The sequence below is a fragment of the Acipenser ruthenus genome, chromosome 3 (genome assembly GCF_902713425.1).
Source record: "Acipenser ruthenus chromosome 3, fAciRut3.2 maternal haplotype, whole genome shotgun sequence".
Lineage (NCBI taxonomy): Eukaryota > Metazoa > Chordata > Actinopteri > Acipenseriformes > Acipenseridae > Acipenser > Acipenser ruthenus.
In genome coordinates, this window is record NC_081191.1 from 99436887 (window position 1) to 99451836 (window position 14950).

At 37.5% G+C, this 14950-nt stretch overlaps 1 protein-coding gene across 1 annotated transcript; it reads right to left on the minus strand.

Moving 5' to 3' along the window:
- Positions 1 to 9987: 9987 nt before the first annotated feature.
- On the minus strand, positions 9988 to 14518 carry LOC117394158 (BMP and activin membrane-bound inhibitor homolog). Its single transcript, XM_033992185.3, has 3 exons — positions 13992 to 14518; positions 11154 to 11438; positions 9988 to 10855 (listed from the first exon to the last, which is right to left on the minus strand). The coding sequence occupies exons 1-3, from the start codon at positions 14065 to 14067 to the stop codon at positions 10437 to 10439; spliced, it is 780 nt and encodes a 259-aa protein (XP_033848076.1). The 5' UTR covers positions 14068 to 14518; the 3' UTR covers positions 9988 to 10436.
- Between the last annotated feature and the right edge of the window lie 432 nt (positions 14519 to 14950).

Genomic DNA, 14950 nt, shown 5'->3' on the forward strand with positions numbered 1-14950 from the left:
AAATCATTGAAAAGGTAACTGCTAAAATTCATCTATATCGAATCAATTTCAGTGAGTTACACTTACTAATAAGTTCTAAACAGATTGGCATGTGAAAATGAGGCCCACAGAAAATCCATATGTGTCATCAAAGATAAGGATGCAGAAACTAATGTGGAGCAGTTTTATCAGCTTGCAAGTATAATAAAGGAGACATGGTGTGCTTGGTCCTGAGTGATATAATGCTCATTAACTTATCACAATCCAAGAAAGCCATAAAAGAATCACAACAAATGGGAAACTGGGGAGCTAAGTGGCACAGTGGGTCCCTGCACTAGCCTTTCACCTCCATAACTTAGCCCTGAGTAAAGTCCAGACCACAAAAAAAAGATTTCAGCAACATTGGCTCTGGGCAGGCCTTGCTGCAAGGATTGGATGGGCATGGGGACTAAACTGTTCCCTCGCCCCTACGATGAGGAACCTGCAGGAAAGGCTTGACTCACATCATCCCTCAACTCCAGGAAGCTCACATTACCACTGTGTGTACTTTTCCTGCATATTGGAGAACTAGAGTCTAAAAGTCTATAAATAAAAAAGTAAATCCCCTGAAATATCAACTGAAAACAGAATTCTACAGAAGTGTAGCACCCTTTCTGAGTAATAAATCTAACTAGACCTCAAATATTTACAATTGATTTACTTACACCATAGTACAGTATATATTTTCTTACTGCTAAATATAGTTTAAAAAAAAAAAAAAAAAATTATTTAGTAGTCGCCAATTGTTTTTTTATAATTTTCTACCAATATAGAATAGCCAATTATTTTTAGGCTCAGCTCACCGCTACCACCCCTGCGCTGACTCAGGAGTGGAGAAGACGAACACATGCTGTCCTCCGAAGCGTGTGCCATCAGCCGACCGCTTCTTTTTGCACTGCAGACCCACCATGCAGCCGCCTCAGAGCTACAGCGTCGGAGGACAACGCAGCTCTGGGCAGCTTACAGGCAAGCCTGCAGGCGCACGGCCAGACTACAGGGGTCGCTGGTGCACGGTGAGCCGAGGACACCCTGGCCGACCTAAACACCCCCCAAATAGAACAATGCACATAATAAAGTACACAATGTTGAACACAGTGTTGTAATTACTGGGTATGAGAAGCACAATTACCAAGAGAAACACTCCAGTAACATTTGAAAGTGTGTGTTTTTTGAGTTGAAAAGGAGCAGCTAGGTTAGGAAAGCCGGCTCAGAGTACTGTCTTGTGTTTTCTGTTTCTCTGGGTCTGCGGTGACCTTGCTTCGGTTCGTCTGTGTGTTCTGCAGCTTTCTGTTTGCCAGTTATATGGCTGATCAATACTTTGCTGTTTCAAATTCTTTTATTTTATGTGGCTGAAGAAAATCAACATTATATTGATTGCTGCAGCATATGAAGTAGTTTCCAGGAAACTGTAGTATCAGAAGTTTTGCAGAATTCATGTTTGCAGAATCAGTCATTTAAAGAAGCAGCAAAATATTATTATTCATATAGTTTACTTGAGCACTCATGGTATCATATGAATCATACTGCTGTTTGAAACTAATCAATCTTACATTGAATATACTCACATTTCACAGGAGTGTTGTATATATTGATGTCAGTTGTAACCTACATATAGTCCCATGGGATATCTTTGGAAATCCATCTGGTGTAAAATTCTAATGTATTTTTTATCTGAATTTCAGTCTAATGATATTATGTTTTTTTCATTTAATACAGTAAGGATTATACTTTTGCCTTGACAGTGGAGAGAAGAATGGTTTGTGCCAAAGTTCCTTCAACTCTCCCCCAGTTGTCTCAGAGGTGGTCTTCAAACTTCAATCACAAGTTATAATTTGTTAACTTTCCGCATTTTTACATACTACAGTAATATAGACCAAATGGTATGGGAAATACAAACTGTGACTATTGTGGCTATTTTAAATGCCTAAAGGGTACACTTTCTACTCTCAGACAAGCAATGCAGTATTTTATAGTGGCAGGAAGTTCTGAAAAATATCTTATAAGAACCTATGTGCAGTTTGTCCATGTTTTGATTGTATGATTTCCTGGTTGCTGGAATCATGAGAAAGTCAGTGATCATTAAAACCTGGCAGGCTGATATCACAGCTACTCCATTGTCTGTCTGGAAACCAAAGGGGAACACCTTGGCAGTCTTTTCATAGTGTCCTTGAATCCAAAATACCAATTCTTATCAAGCCATAAAAATGAGCAATGCTAATGGAAATATACAAACAAGGATGATGAACCAGTATCCTTGAGTGACGTTATCAACTGCATGGACCATAACAAAGAAGCTTTTCTCAACAGGTCTTAAAAAGCCATTTACTGCTACCTTGACCTCACCAGAATCACCTCTTCCCTGGTAATGTATGCAAGCGCTGGTCTGGTCTTGGGGGGGGGGGGTGGGGGGGACTGTTCATTATTTTCTGACATCCGGAGCACTGCGTTACTATGGTAATGGTAGAATACTGTAAATCTGTCTTTCCCTCTCTAGCACTAATTAAGACCTATCAGGTTACCAGAATTGACTTTTTTATTGAACCTCTAATTGTAAAAGTAGACTGTGAATTGACCCATTTTCAGTGCCCTGGGACAGACTTACAATTAAACATATTTATATAAGTACATACATTTTTACAAGATGCATCATGATGAAATCGAGAAGAGAATTTTAATGTACAAGCCATGCTCTCACATGTTTTTATGAAACGCCTGTAACCAATCTTAAAGAATTCTGATTGCTTCCACAATAAAGAGCTAATTAAGAGATGCACGCTACACGAAGCAGTTGGTGCTCCTGTGCTCATAAACACAAGTTACAGAACTAAAAGGGGTCAGGATGAAGAGTAAAGGGAGGTGAAGCAGTGTAGAGCAAAGGGTTCGGATATGGCAGGGTTTAATCCCAGTGTTAAATCCTTGCACGCCTCTTTTGTTATTTATTTTGAATTGAATTGTCAGTAATCATTATGTTTTCTTACCTTGTCTTCAAATGCCTTTTTTTCTGTTGCTTCTTCCCTGATATAAATGTATTCGTTTGTGTCCTTGGGCTGCAATGTCTCTCCTTTTTCTATTTCTCTTTCTGGGTAGATGTCTGTTGTCAAAGGCATGCAGCTATTTTCATCGTACATTCAGCTGTATGGCCAATGGGGTTCCAAACACTCCGCTGGCCTCTTCTGTAGTGACTGTATCCCTCCATTCAAAACTGCACAATTCATTTGACCAGAATTCTATTTTTACCCATTAAGGTTCATCTATATGAATGTTGACACATGGTTCAACAAGAGGAGAACAGCTCATCTCAGTGAGACTGTATCTGCATCTCCTCCCAAGGGACCCAAGCTACTTGTTATATATAATTCAATCTTCTGTACATTCCCATTTACGATCTGCTGTGAAAATGGAAGTGAAATCGATGGGATGGAGAGTGTGTCAGAACTGTCAAAGCCTATTTGATCAGCTGATACCTGAGCTTGATTTCATGAGCAGTGTTCAAATTCCAGTCGACGACAGAGAGTAGTGTGTAATGTCAGAGCTCAACAAATCAACCACAACACTAACCAGCGATGATTCTGACTTTAATATCCGTCATACCCTTATTTGTGCGGTGATTTTACAAAGGGCATGCAGGATGTGCAACTGCAATATCTGCCCCCTGTGCAACTGTGGCAAATGGGATTTATTAAACAGACAATATTTATACAAAATCGTAGTTTCAGAGGGGACACAAATGACAGCTCCACATCCTTAGTGGTCATTTTTCAAACCACCTTCCTTCAGAAATTGTGAGCCAGTGGTTGAAAAACTTTTTTTTTTTCTGGCATAGTTAGTAAGCACGGTAGATAATGATCTAAGCATAAACTTCTGATATGGTATGCTATGAAAATGTTGGAGTACGACTTCTTCATAGTGTGAGTTTTCTGTACCCTATGTAATTATTACAATACTTCTGTCATCGGACACTGTCAAGAGCAATGCATGACGCAGGTCTAGTTTACAACAATACAAAACCAAAACGTTTTACCTCATAGTCAGTATACCCAGACATAACAATGTCAATGACAAGTCGGTGTCTATATGTGTGGCTTTTAAAATATTGGCAGGAATAAAAGAAAAGGTTATTGCCTTTCATTCCGGTTCCTCTCACCATAAGTACCTTTCCTTTTTTATGAAGGGGTCCTCGGGCTACATACTGAATTCAAGGAGTAGTACTTAAGCATGTGTTGTTAAACGTTGGGTGATTTCCAGCTTGCTTCATAAAATCCATCACTGGCCTTCAGCATTCACGCAAGCTTTGCATTGCTGTTAGTATGTACACTTTATTTTTATAACAAGCCTTTTTTTAAATAGACATTCTAGCTATTCCTCTTGTTCTATCCTTACTTACATGGCATTTCCTGCCATTTGATCTGTGTTACGATAATGAAATGATGCTGTAATGTTTTATTCCATGTAAAACTAAATATACACATTATCTATAATCACACATTTTACAATAGCTTTTTTTTCAAATGTTTAATATATTTAATATTTTTTTACGTATTCTATTTTAACTAATTTGTCTAAAACTATTTGACCAGAGTGACAAAATAATGCCTCCAAAATTTCAATATAGTTTGTTCTAAATGTAAAAACTGGTTGGGTTTGAAATTTTAATAATATGTTAAACTAAGGCCACTACACATTGTTAGATGAACAGAACTGCTAGGAAAACCTAAAATATATGAGTTGAGATGGAATATGGTTTGAGGCACCCGTAACATTGTATCAGGTAACCAAATGTGTGGAAGACAAAGATGAGAGCAGTTAGCTGTTAATGAATTGGCCATAACATTGATTGAAACAAAGGCATAAAAAAGGGTTTGGGGCAGTTTTATTATCCTAGACTGCAGCTGTAATTAGGACATCAAGAACAACCACATCAATCATCCTAAAGAACCGTCAAACACTGCAGAAAGCAACTGTCGGTGAGTATATGTATGGTTTGCTAATGCAGTGCTGTGTACGGGTGTGCCCTCCTAGGTCAGGTTGATTAAATCTAGCCCACAACACTGAAAAAGAGAAATGACATGTATGTTTGTATCTTTTGTTTAGGTTTATTTTAGGAATAGTTGGTTTTCCCATTAGGCAAAATTGAATACAGCATTTAGTGAAAACTTGGTAAAGCCTGGTGGAAGAAAGCAGTCCAGTTCAGAGAAGGCTCAGTGTTGCAAAGCTGTTTAATACCTGAGAATCCCTCATGGTGTGAGAATCTCTGGCTAAGCCTCCAGCTGACAAGTTCACCCCCGTCTCACTGTTTCAAGCAGTTTAATACAGGACTTGTCAAACTGCACCAAGATCCTGCTTACTGTAACCATGGGCGGAACAAGTCATATTCCACTATCCTCTGGGGGTTACATGTTTGTAATGTAATCTAGAGAAGTCTTACTACAGCAGATGAATCTAATCCATTGTCATTCACCTATACTCCAAGAGACAGGTGAAACAGAGACAGATTAGCAAATAGTTAGCATGAATGACATCTCAGTTGCTGATTTAAAAAAAAGCCCCTTAAGTGGTTTTGAATTGGGATTTTTCCCTGTACAGTGAATCTATTAATTCTATACATTTTATTCCAGGGTTGCACCACTCATAGCGCTTATGTTAAGGTTAGGAATGAGACTAGCATTAGGTAATCAAATGGAATGATGCAAAATGACTTGGCATTATCTTATAATAATTGTAATTACTGGTAATGGTTGCCTAGGTAATATAAAGTGTCACCACAGCATTTTCTGGCAAAAGACGTTAATATATTGAAAGACTGCCAAGCCTATGAAATCCATTCACATATGACCTCTTCAGGACTTCGAATGAAAGTCGCTCATCTGTTAAAAGCACATGTATATTTACTTTATATTCAGTGGATGTTGCCAAATCAGTAAGCAAATATTACACTTTGAGATTTGTAACACACATTTTGGTTGAAACTAAAGTAAGCTGTGTTGTTGTTTTGTTCATAACGAGCGGTTCATCTTTCAGCCTTTGCTGATACTCATTGATTCTTTTAGTGACCTCAGCCTAGACTATTAGAAACTCTTTGCAAGCTATTTCAGATAACTGCATACTAAACTAGACTTGAAGTCACTTATATCATTGTATTAACACAAAAAATGTAATACAAAAAAGTATTTAAAAGTTTTACTGTCATTTTTGTTTCAGAAAAAGTATTGAGGAATGGGGCTGCCTATTAGGCCTACTTGCCTACATAAATACGACTTCTCTCTTGGTGAAAAACAACCAGGATTTAGACATTAAACTAGAAAAACTGTCATCAATTGAATTACAGATTTGAAGTATTCTTATATTGTTTAATTCACATTAATGACTGAAGCTTAAGAATATGTGAAAATTAAACATGTATTTATTTCCTTCTCTCGGATTTGCTTATATTTTTTAAGCGCAGCTGTCAAGCAGGGGCTAAAATTAATTTAAAAAAAAATAATGCACCCACATCTTTTACTGTATAGTTAAGGTTGGGGGTTGGGTTTCAGATTGAGCTAATCCTGTATGAATAAACTTGTTATATTATTATTTTTTTACTATCTGAAAGAGTTAACTTGTACCTGTTTTCCTGAAAATCAATAGTAATAAAAATTCTCAGATAGCTAGTTAACTGAAGTCATCACTGATAACCATGGATAATAGCTTCATAAATCTGCTACTGATGATGAAAGAGGCAGTGCTAAACAAATTGAGTAATTCATGAAACCTGTAAGACACAGGGACCGTTTACATGTCAATACAAACAGCCCCGCCGCCTATTATTATAAAAGACGGCTGATGTAAGTAAACCCTGTTCGCCTTTTATTGGGGAGTCTCCTTGTGAATGCTTTGTTTAAATAGCGCACAAGACTGGCGTCTATAGTGGGCGGCGAACAGACCTTGCAAAATCACAGTCCAGTGCTAGTGGGTGATCTACAAAGCTAGCAGTAAGAGACAACTGTTAACAAAACAGTGACCACATTAGTTGTTTAAACTCAGAGACTGTTATTACTACAAGGCTAATGGTCCTTGGGGAATTCAAGTACACGAGCCGGGTCTACAATCCAGCTCCATTTAAAAAAAAAACTGGTTTTGGCAAGTAACTTCACTTTTAATGCATTTTTACCAGCGTTAACATCAACAAGAACCATCCCACTCGTTTAACTTTCAAATTGTGTAAACACGCAGCTTCGCGATATTTAAACGTTGAGTTATTAAAATAAAACGCAGTGGTTGTGAACTAGGACTATATATTTAAAATATATGTTTGCTGTAAGTAAGACTTTAATCCGAGTCTGAATCGTCTAATAAACTATGCACGTTTTATTTGAAAGAGCTTCTCTCGAGGTAATTCTGATAAGATACAGTCAGAAAATAGTATTCCCTTAACGTTGAATACTTTTAAATGATACTCAATTTTCACTCTGGAAGATTATCCTTTGAGCAGAAAGATCAAACACTCACGACAAAGAAGGGTTGAACCAAGATGTAACTTACGCAGTGTCAAATCCAGACCAACTGAAATGCAGCCTTCAAAGCAGACAGTGAATAAAGCATTGAATGACGGTCTTTACTGGTAAACGTAGCCCCGGGGCGATGGGAGGTTTTAACTTTAACCACATTTCCAACCGTTATAACCTTTACGTTATTTTGATTCCAATCCAGGTATTGTAAATGTAATGTTTTGGGTCTGAGTCACACTGGTTCGCTGGCTAAATTGAATAAATACGTCTGGAGTTAGAATAAAATGTGCCTGTAAAATGCCCCTTTATTTGACGGCACTAACCCCCCACCAGCACAATTTTAAGCTTTCTATGCACTACCAACTTTGACAAATTTTCACAGAATTCTATTAAGGTTGTCAAAATTAGGAAACAGCAGAAATAGGGGGTCTTAAAATAACATTACATTGCTCAGTTGTTCTAAAACACGATTGAATGTCTTCTTTCAAAAGAACAGGGGATACAAACTTTGCACTGGAGCAAATAAATCTGTCTAATGGTTTTCTGGTCTATTACTATAGTGACAGTCGGTTTATTTTTTGATGAATAACATTTTGCACACACTAAATACTTAGTGGGGCTAGAGATCCTATTGGACATCCTTCGGTATTCTGGGAATGTTAAAAATAAATAAATAAATAAATGTTTCTAATGAGATGTGAGATGTTAATGAATTACAACAATAAGTACCCCTGTAACTGTAAGCTTATTAAACATAATAATAATAATAATAATAATAATAATAATAATAATAATGTGAAACCCTGGCTCTATAAGGGAGGTCTCAACCGTTGCAATTTATTAAGTAAAGATTGAAAACCTATTTTTCTGATCCATTGTTTCTATTTTAAATTGATTTTTGTTCAAAGATTATTACTCATTTAGTGTCAATGGATTAATCAGTGATCCGTTGACTAAATGAGTAACTAAAGAGCAATTCACAACACAGCTTTGCATTTGGTTTCCCACATACATAAATACATTCAAGGTCCTATTCACAAAGCTCTTCAGTCCTATGTTAATGCATTGTTGACATGGACAAGGGTGCAAATTTACTTCATATTTATAATTTTAGGGAAATTCCTTTACAAAAATGTAATGGTACCCTTCACTTTGACCTGTGGCATAATATGACTGTCCTATTGTGAGACCTTTTTGGTTCTGGGTGATGAAGACCAAACACATTTATAGTCAGAAACAACTATATTCTACAGTTCTTTAGGTCCAAGTTTGATTGCGGGTGTCCGACAAGAAAGCTTATTCTTTTACAAAGCGGCCCCTGTCACACTGTCCAAGCCTTATATCTCAGAGACCAAGAGACCATTCCAGGCTGTCCTGGAAACAGAAAATTAACCATTTCACAAAGTTATGCAAGAAGACAAACCTTTCCTATTGGCTTGACTAAATGTTGTCAGCTTTATGCAGAGTTCCAGAAGGACTGTCATACAGCTTATAAATAACTGGTTTGATCTAGCAGAACCGTGTGATCTAGTGTCCCTTTCCAATCACACCACTGGATTGACCACAAACCACCTGTTTTTTTTTTTTTGTAATCACGGATTCTTAAAGAATCAAACAATAACTAAAGCAGCAGTGCCAGAGTATAAAACGCGTAGCTTAAGATTTACTTGAGTAGCTGTTAAACTCGGTAGATAGCAAAGGGGGTCAAGAAGCACTTGCTTGCATGGAAACTCAGTCGTGTGAGCAAATGGTAAATGCTCCTCAGATAAGGATGTTGTAACATCGACATACTCCTCCGATTACTCAAATAGCAGGCATTAAAAAAAAAAAAACCTGAATTCATTTGAACAATGAAATTACTGGAGTTAGACCCAGTTACAAAGTTTGTACCAGACCTACCTACCTATTGACCAGTCAGAAAAAGGCACCATTAACCTAGGTCAGTTTTCAATAAACATAACTTCTGAAAAACAGTTTGCAGTAGCTATAAATGATAGAACCTCAACAGCTATAGAAAGTTGTCAACAGAGTCTTGTTATGTATGGAACTTCAGCACGACCATCTCACAATCTGTATATCTTAGAGCTGAACAATACCAGTGATATTTACACCATAGAGGTCAGCACTACTGTCCAAGAGTATTTTACAGCACCCTATACAACTTGTGTCATAAATCATATTTCACATAAAAGATATGACTATTTACAAACCTAAATGAGGTTGGGAGCCCAACTGACAGGAATTAGAACCAAACATAGGCTCCCAGTCATTCTACTACAAACAACACTGATTAAATTAAGGGCAATATCACATAGCCTCACTGTGACCCAATGTTATTTTACTATTTCACAAACGCCTTTTCTACTACAAATTTGCACACAAATAAAAAGTCCCAGAAAACGGTTCATCCCTCCTTCACAAATTATTATTTTTTAAATATCAGATATGAAGCACATGGATGCCCTCAAAAAACAGACCACTCACATTTTATCTGACAAAAATATATATATTTAAATCTTTACAATAAAACAAAACAAGAATGGTACAAAGAGGAGTGAACATACTATACAGTTTACACTTCTTTATTGTTTTTACTCCTCATTCATGTCCTTTATTTTACCCTGGTATCAGTGTGCATTTCTTCTATTATTTTTATTTAAAGCAAATAACATACGTTTTTATACAAAGTGTGCAAAATAAGACCAATTTGGAATCCTTCAGTAAATTAAAAGAAATAAAACATAGTTAAGGATCCTTTGTGTCCCCACAAAGCACAGGTCCCTTTCTTCTTCTTTCCACTTAAATTACATTTCCTCATGAATTGTCTCTTATTTCAAGTAAAGTGCTCCTGAGCAGAACCTAAAGGCTTTGCTTCACTTTCTTTTATTATTATTTTTTTAGTTTGGGTTCAAGTTGTTTTAAAGGGGGGGGGGGTCATACAAATTCCAACTTCCCGTGACCGCTGTAAATTCCCCAGTGAACTAAAGACAGCAATTTATCATTGTGGAGTTCAGACTGTCGCAGTTTGTCGCAAGTCATACAGCAGTTCTCGTGTCCGGTTACGGGAACCATGCATTCCAAATCCAGTTTGGCTACCTGGCCCTTCTTCGTGTGGTGTCCATGAAAGTTGTAGTGCAAGCGGGACAGCATCTGCTGCCTCTGGTCCTGCAGTCTTTTGTTTTCACTTCGAAGCATCCGCAAGGCGAGCATGATGAGAAGCACTAGAATGAGCCCCCCAGCGATGGGCACAGCGATCACGGCTGCTCTGAACCACAGCTCTTTAGAGGATGTTAAATCCTGAACCCTGGTCAGAAGATTCCTGCTACTGTCTGGCTGATATCTTGTTCCATGATCTATGGAGGGGGAAAGAGCAGTCAATTAAATAACAAGAAAATCTATTAAATGTTTTATGGTGGTATTTAAGGTTTTATCAATGTATATATCTGATCACCTCCATATCTTTTTGTCCACTTGAACTAGATATCTAGTTCTCTAAACAGGGATACATAAAAGCTTCTTGGTGGAAATCTTTTGAATTTGTAGCCATACATTCCTCTGGTGCCTCCAATTACATTAAATGCAAAAAATCAATAGCTGCAGACATACGCTGTCTTGGCGGTCAAGGGTTTTACTGAGAGAGGCCTTGCTTACCTGAGCTGTCCCCCCTGGGATATGAAACAACATCATGGAGTCCTCTGTAATTGCACATATCGTCGTGACAGCACTCAAGCTTCTCCGAGGCCCCAGCGCGGCTCTCTGTCCTTCCAGCATGGCAAACATCTGCTGTGTTTGCAGTCGGGTCCAAGCAGCCATGCGTGAGAGGGGAGTTTGTGTTCTGTGGGTCCAGAAGCCTGGTGAAGCAGGCATTTAACTCGGATTTACACATGTAACCTGTTGCCACACAATGCGCTGCATCACAGTAGCATCTTATCTCCCCTGCAAAAACATTAGAAAACAATAAGCATTTTATCAGCCCAACATTTTCAGGGTGAATTCCATTGTTGTCCCACGGAATGGTAACAAATATCAAGAACAGTACAAATGTGTTAATTGACAAGAATGTAACTAACTTTGACCAGGTACCCACTATCCACTGCCTCAATTATAACCATGGTCCAGCAGTATGTTTCTGCAACAAGTGCCTTTGTCCAATGCAGTTAACTGCCTGACTAAATTTCTTGGGATTATTTCAATCTTGATAATTCACACTGTTAATATATAATCTATTTAAAGGGAAACGAAATTTATGTCATTGCTGCTAACACACACATCGGTTAACAATACTTCAGCTGACATCCAGTAAATGTATTAAGTACAACTAGAGCAATCTGCAAACTATACACGTTTAGCTTATAACTTTTTATTGTGTGAAATTAGGCTCCTATGTGTGATCTACACAAAGCAGTCATCTACTCCTTTAAGAGCTTTCCGTGCAAACTGGCCCTTTTAGCCAGTATTATAAAACAGGAACCGTGCAGCGTATAATTAGCGGTTTGTTTGCCAAAGTCAATTTCTTTCAGCCCAAATGGAAACTCATCACAAGGGGGTGAAATTGCTACGGAGGAGTCTCTTTTTTCAGTTTGCGCGTTGACGTGCGGTCGAGAAAGGGGGAAACGTTCAGATTGCAAATATCTACAAACTATATTTAATAAAAATCGCACACACAAAAGAAACATCACAATTTCTCAATGAAACGCTAGAAGAAAAAAAACGACACTCGTTTTGAAATGATACACTCCATACTGAATTCTGTGTTTCTCGAGTTTTCTTAAAGACGCAGAACACATTTTTTTTGTAACTTCGAATTTAATATTTTTTTATACTTATTAAACGCATGTGGTCTTTTTAGCTTGAAGTGCTAGGTGAGTAACCAAATAAAAACAGCAACGTAAATAAATCTGTAGTATGGCACCTTCAAAGTGGGATTACATATTTATCAAACTGAAAAAAAAACAAAAAAAAAACTATGAATTCCTCCCTTTGCTTCCAGCCTGTCTCCATGTGAAGTGGGGGCACTGTCTATTTAAATCCAATGGCCATTGTGTTTGGACAGAAGAACTGAAAACATACTAAAGTCCATTGTGTGTAAACGGCGATTGAAAGGTGCGATTGTGTTTGCACTGACGGGCTCCGGTTTCATGCACCTAAGTTTTCCTAACAAGTTTGTGTGAAACTGCAACGATACCGGCAAATTAGCCATTTTAGAAGAGTAGTAAGACTATAATGAACCTACACGGCTGTGCTCGTTGTATATGTTTAATGTAATCAGTGTTTTTGTTTTTTTTCATCAGGGTGCACAACACACATGTATGTACACGCTATAACCAAGAATATAACTGTGTCAGTGTATAGATATAGATAGTTAAAGCTGCTGTTAAGTGTTATCATACAAAACACTGATTTAAAAAATGGCTTCCCTTTAATGTTTTGGAAGTCTGTAATTTATACTGCTACAAATAAAGATGGCTGCAGGATTTTTTTCCTCGGGTTTCTGAAGTAAACTACAGCTCAGAAATCTCTCTGGCCCTGCAATTATAACTAGTCACATACTTTCGGTATCTGTGACTTCGCTGCCGTCTGGATCACCCCCTGTTTCTGTCTCTGCGCCTTTGATGAGGCCACAACTCCCATCTTCCTACCGCCTGCAAATCTGTTATTTACGGCTAATTATATACCCCTCTTTCCCAAAATAAATACTGCAGCACATAATTGCATTACAGATGATCTCTTAACATTATATCTTAAACGTAATTAAAAGAGTAAAATGAATAGATGTTTAAACCACGTTTAAAACAAAAGTTAGAAAAATAAATAAATAAAAAACTTGTCAGTAGCAGATTGTGGACACCGTCTCTTATTTTTATCGTATTGTGCAATAAATGTATCCGCCAAAATTTAAAATGAAGTCAAGGCACAGTTCAGTTTAAAAAAAAAAAAAATGATATGAAAGACCAACTTTTAAAATCGTTTTTCCTATTATTCCAAAAGTCTGCTCTGAACAGTAAACAAAACATTTTGACAAGGACTAACACCTGAGCGACAAGAATCACCAATCAGTGATGTTAGGATACAAAATAACCACCGATTACTAGGACAGCCAGCCAACTACTGGGTCGTGCTAATCAATCAATGCCTTCTTCAGGAAGAGGGCATTAATGCTACCCTTTATTTTATTTTTATTAAAGTAACGTCAATTAGCTCTCAACACCATCATTTGACGCACCTATAGGGTGTTGAGAAGAGACTATCATTATGTGACGGTTTTATTTTTAAATGCCACAGTGTAGCGTATACACACGATGCTAGTAACATATCTGGGTGAAAAAAAATATAGACGACACAATTACGTGTATTACCAGTATCTCTCCAACAAAAGTGTTATATATCTGTGTTGTGACCTCGTCTTTCCCTTAACTGTCTCAAAATATTTGGGCTCAAAGTGCACACTGTGTTGTCCCCCTGATATAACCAGTATATTCTTCCACTTACCTTTTGCCAGAAGTACTGCCATGGCACACAGTTCCAGTTGCAGCCAAATGGAAATTAAATTGGAATGGCGATCCATTTAAGAAGACCAGTTTAAAATTAAACTCTAGTCGTGTTGTCTAGATCCTTGGACTCTGCGCAACTCCGCAACGTTGCATATGTACTAACAAACACAGATTGTAAAACAAAATGTGTTGTTTTTCTTAGCAGGTATCCGCGCAGTGCTCCCGAAAACTAGCAAAAGCATCTAAAACGTGATCTGAAGTTTTACACCAGTTCTAACCAACTTTGTCTATTAACGACGCCGGCGTACCGAAATGTAAAAAAAAAAAAAAAAGTATATGGAAAATAAATAGAAACTCTCTCGCGTTCACCGGATTGCAATAATAACCATGTCGTTCCACAAAAAAAGAAACTTTAAAATGTTAATCCACACGACAAGGTTCAATATCCAAGACCAATCCACCAAGCTAGTATATCCGCTTTTGAGTAAATCAATGAAGTTGCAACAGAAATAACTCCAACTACGGCACAACCTTACTAGCATAACCCCGCCCTCCCTTGGAATTGATTGGCTTATTCACTGTTCTATTTACATATCGTGAACGGGATTGGTTTATAGCACGGTCAGACAGAGAGTCGTGCCACCCTCTTAAAAACGAGCTCAAAGATTCCTGGAGCCAGTGACGTCACAGGAGCGAGCACCGATCCTTATTGGATTTTACTGTATTTACTTTACTTCATGTGGCACTAACAATATTATTATTTTAACAGTCCATTTCAAATGCGTCAGACACACACTGGTTAGAATGATACATTAGGTAAAGGTTGGGTTTTATGAAAAAAAAACATTATAAATAATGTATGACAAATATATGCAGATTATTGTATAAATAATATATTTGTTTCATATGAGACTAGTTGCACATATATATTCAGTCGTGTAGTGCAAAGTAACTTAA